This window comes from Mya arenaria, chromosome 3, assembly GCF_026914265.1.
Source record: "Mya arenaria isolate MELC-2E11 chromosome 3, ASM2691426v1".
In the NCBI taxonomy this organism is placed as follows: domain Eukaryota; kingdom Metazoa; phylum Mollusca; class Bivalvia; order Myida; family Myidae; genus Mya; species Mya arenaria.
In genome coordinates, this window is record NC_069124.1 from 45,259,360 (window position 1) to 45,264,508 (window position 5,149).

The following is a 5,149-nucleotide window of genomic DNA, read 5'->3' on the forward strand; positions in this document are numbered from 1 at the left end:
TTTATTACATGGTCTTATTCAAACTTTAACTGCAGGGGTCGCTATCAAGATATAGGCTCCTAACATTGCGTTCAATTTATGGTCATATTCAAACTAAAACTGCAGGATCGCTAATCGAGGCCAAGGTTGTTTACATTGTTATAAGTATATGGTCTCATATTAACTAAAACTGCGCGGTCGCTGATCGAGCTAGAAGCTGTTTACAGTGTTGTCAATACAGGGTCTCATTCAAACTCAGATTGCATGGTCGCTGTTATAGGTATTGGCTGTTGACAGTTATGTCAATACATAGCCTCATTCATACTGAAAATGCAGGGTCGTTGATCGAGGTTATGGCTGTTGACATTACTTTATATACATTGTCTCATATGAATCGAGACTGTTGGGTTGCTGATAGACGTAGTGGTTGTTGACAGTACCGTTAGTACCTGGTCTTATTCAAATTGAGACTGCGTGGTTGCTAATAGACATAGAGGTTATTGACAGAGATGTCAATTAAAACCGCGGGATCGCTGAAAGGAGTTGGGGTTGTTGACAGTGCTATCAATACATGATCTCATTCCATTTAAAACTGCGGGATCGTTGATAGGAGTTGAGGTTGTTGACAGTGCTATCAATACATGATCTCATTCCAATTGAAACTTCGGGATCGTTGATAGGGGTTGAGGTTGTTGACAGTGCTATCAATACATGATCTCATTCCATTTAAAACTGCGGGATCGTTGATAGGAGTTGAGGTTGTTGACAGTGCTATCAATACATGATCTCATTCCAATTAAAACTTCGGGATCGTTGATAGGGGTTGAGGTTGTTGACAGTGTTATCAATACAAGGTCTCATTCCAATTAAAACCGCGGAATTGCTGAGAGGAGTTGAGGTTGTTGACAGTGCTATCAATACATGATCTCATTCCAATTAAAACCGCGGGATCGCTGAGAGGAGTTGAGGTTGTTGACAGTGCCATCAATACATGATCTCATTCCAATTAAAACAGCGGGATCGCTGAAAGGAGTTGAGGTTGTTGACAGTGCTATCAAAACCGCGGGATCGCTGAGAGGAGTTGAGGTTGTTGACAGAGATGTCAATACATGATCTCATTCCAATTAAAACCGCGGGATCGCTGAGAGGAGTTGAGGTTGTTGACAGTGTTATCAATACATATCATTCAAACTGAGACTGTTTTTTCATTCATCTGCTTCCGAGGAATCTCTGTATTTTCATCTTAGAGAGAATACGCAATTAAACTAAAATAAAACTATAACTGCAATGCCAGTAATGTAGGTGCATTGTACTGACTGTTTCAATCAATATGAAAAGTAGATCATTAAAAGTATCGAAAATTAAGCGTCTGTTCTTAACGTTGTATTAAGAAAGCTCTTTTAGTTCATGATTAAATCGAATTGTTTGATACTTTCACTGCACTCTTGGTGGAACAACTTTAAATGAAACGGAAGTTGACCGACAGTACTTAATGAGGTTAAGCATTTAGTTGTACTTATTTTGTATTGTTTGATACATTCACTACATTTTGGGTGGAACACCTTAAACTGTAACGAGAGTTAACCGTCCGTTCTTGAGGTTTCGCCATACGAGCATTTAGTTGTACTTTCTTCGAATTATTTGATACAATCACTGTGTTTTTGGCGGGAAACCTTAACCTCTAACGTTGACGTTAAACTGTCTCAGTCAAACACGTAGGAGTTAATGTCAGCTTAATGCTATCGAGCTATTATTAAAATACACATACAGTTAACACTCGCTTTGTCGAATTCGTTTGGACCTCGGGAAATACTTCGAGATAACGATAATTCGATATAACAAAAATACAAATAATGTCTTACTAAACCAAACACATTCGAAAATAAGATCCACATAACCGGAACATCGAGATTCAAGAGTTCGACATAATGAGTTTCGACTGTTGAAGTATTCTTTCTGATATATGTACATGGTCTTAGTTCATTATTTAACCTTTTTTATTTGATATACAAATATAATCAACAAAATTACACCAATAGTAAAAATACATTTTACTTCCGATTCGATTCAAATATCGATACAGTTTGGAGTCCGATTTTGGAACAATAATAATAACAACATAAAACTCATTAACTGCATTACATATGTTATTTATTTCGCCTTTTGTACAACAATAATACATTTTTAATATCGAACGTTTAACACTCTAATTAAATCCATTCTGTCATTAATAACTTCCTTGACAAATATTTTCTTTTATGTCTTTTTGAGTTTGCCTAATGATATTTTCTTAATATCGGATGTCAGTGTTTGCGGCATTATTGCAGGGCTCGGACAAAACTGACACCCAGTACCACATATACAATATTCGGCCCTTCCTTAAGCTGTCATTCCTTCAAATATTGCATAATAATGTACATGCCAATACAACAAAGCAAATATAAACAAGAGTCAAAGACATCTATAATGTGTTTTTGTAATATAATGAGTTATATCGGAAACGTTGTTTTCTTCACTAGCTTGATATGAAGGTTGCACTCAAAACGGTTATTGTGGAAGCAATCACTACATATCAACTATTACATTTCACAGTAATAGTCTGTAAAATTTGTAACCGCTTCAGTCGCACTCCCTCACTATAAATGGCCTGTTAGTCTCCTGATATGCCAGTTGGCTGCATTATTTCTAGGAACGTTTTGAACAGAATGGATGTATAAATTTAACGCTTGGAGCGGATTTCCTTCCATCTCCGAGCAGTGCCCCAGCAAGTTGCAAGCCGTCTCAGGATGATACATTGTCCTTACTATGTCTTGATTATTTAAACAGGTTTTTAAATTGTTGTGTGCTAGTAACTGTCTAGTACGAAGACCCAGTTCCCTGTACGTGAGATACTGTAGGTAGAAGAGGAATGGTCGAGAGTCTACTGCGGCCATATCCATCCAGAATCTTTCCTCCCTGGTTCTATGTTGAGCATCGTCATTCACAGCCCTGTTCATTTCATATAAAAGAATTGGTGGCACACAGAAAATGTCTGAATCTTTAAACGTCACGCAAAGGGCAACTTTACGTATTACTGTATCATAGTTCCAATCATCCGTTGTACTTTCAATGAGCAAATCGTCGGGTTTATATGTTCTCCTTCCACACTGACATACAGCATGCACATTATTACCGTATCTACGTTCAACGTCATTCAGCACGTCTGCCGCTCTATGTGAATCTCCCCTGCAGTAAAACGTTGACGCCAATTTCAGTCTGCTAGACGCCACGTCAGTGTCAAGAGAACGTTCATAGAGATACAATATTTCTGGTGTGAGTTCAAGTTCATGTTCTATGTAAAAAGACGAAAAAAATGATGCGAATAAAGAGTAAATGCGCGGTTGATACAGTGCAAGTGCCTGTAGCTCATAGCGAGATAATATATAGGTAACGTTATCATCCTCATGTGTATATAATGCAGTTAATAATAATCGATACGTTGCAGGATCCGACAAATTAATTTGGATATATAGGAAATACCGATTATCAAATCTAATTATTCGTTCTGCTAAACCATGATTTATTTTACAGAAATATTTTGATCGAGTTTCAAACATTCCAGTTGTAAGGTTTTGGATCCTTTGTCCTATGCCATCAATCTTCAAGTCGTGTAGTATCGTTAAATTGCTTTTCAAAAACTCTTTTATCTTTTCGAGTAATACCAGTTGGTAGCGGCGAGTGATTTTTCCTTCGAAAAGGTTCGATTCAGGAATGATATAGTGTGGCAAATGACCCCTTATCAAGAACATTTGCAGTGTTTGCAAACAATAACCTATACATTCGATGAGCCGATCTTCTCTCCACTCCGCTGGCGATACTCTCTCCAGTGTAAAGAACATAACAGTCTTGCAGTGAAACGAAGTTAATTTACTATTATGACTTAAATAGTGTTCCATAATGTGTTTCTTGATCATTTTCAAGACGACGTAGCATTTTAACTGCACTATTGTAAAGTTAAAAACAAGAATGCGTTCGATTTGGCTCGGTGAAATTCGCCACTCAATATTATTGTTCAAACTCTCGAAATGTCCATCAGGAATAAGAAAACAAGAGCATTCACTTGCAGCTTGCATCATTTCCGGTGTTGGCCAATGTCCACGTCTGGGTCGGTGAAACCATCGGTAAACTTCTGGTGGGACAACTTTACATTTGAAAGCTAAAACAATGTCAATCATTTCATCGAAACTAGTTGAAGGACCACAACATATTAAGTCATCTCCAAAATGTGGTTTGACACTATTTAGAAAAACTTTATTACTTATAAACACCCGTCTATCTACATGCGCTAAGCAATTTATCAGTTTCTGTCCGATATATCTATAAGGTTCTGGAGAATCTGGCTTGATAAATTGAAGCCAATAGTGTTGTGGCGGAGTTGTCTCCTCTTTCACCATCAGGGCGTTCTGTCTCCCTGCCTCCCAGTCTGCCCAGTCTGACATGATGTTGGTACTATGCTTGCACGTAAGAATATCCACGTCTGAATTCATCCCCGGGGTTGTAGATCCCTCTGACTGGCTACCGAAATAAAAATTAGTATTATCAAAACCACTAAATATTCCATAAAGATTCATTATCGCCTCTTCAAGCAGGAATGTTTCTCGCCTTTTTTTAACAACTCGGCGGTTAACGCCAATGTCGTCCAGAGCTCGTGAGAGACGAAAAGACATCCAGGCGTTATGTTCAGGTTCCCCGTCCATCTAAAACACACAATTGGAAATAAGATGCCTTTACTTTCGAATGAATTGTAAATAACATAATTATTAGTCAAATGTTCGTACAATGATATGGTGTTAGTATTACGCACAGTTGTATACGGTATGGTGTCAGTAGTATGTACACTTACGTAGATTCCCCAGAAGAAAATACACTGTATGCCTACTAGAACAATTACTTTTCTTAAAGCGCTAAATAGTTTTATCTTAGGTAATAAAATAGAGTCGAAACTCGGTATGTCGAACTTTGTTGTCTCGATGTTCTGGTTGTGTCGAACTTATTTTCGAATGTGTTCGATTGAGTAAGACATGTTTTGTATTTCGGTTATATCGGATATTTTTTGCTCGAAATATTTCCCATGGTCAAACAACTTCGACATAACGAGTTTTGACTGTACCGGTGAAGGACTTTGCTATTT

At 37.7% G+C, this 5,149-nt stretch overlaps 1 protein-coding gene across 1 annotated transcript; it reads right to left on the minus strand.

Moving 5' to 3' along the window:
- Window positions 1-2,615: 2,615 nt before the first annotated feature.
- Window positions 2,616-4,541, minus strand: LOC128226054 (uncharacterized). The gene is made up of 2 exons (XM_052935952.1): window positions 3,647-4,541; window positions 2,616-3,310 (listed from the first exon to the last, which is right to left on the minus strand). The coding sequence occupies exons 1-2, from the start codon at window positions 4,503-4,505 to the stop codon at window positions 2,616-2,618; spliced, it is 1,554 nt and encodes a 517-aa protein (XP_052791912.1). The 5' UTR covers window positions 4,506-4,541.
- Window positions 4,542-5,149: the final 608 nt, after the last annotated feature.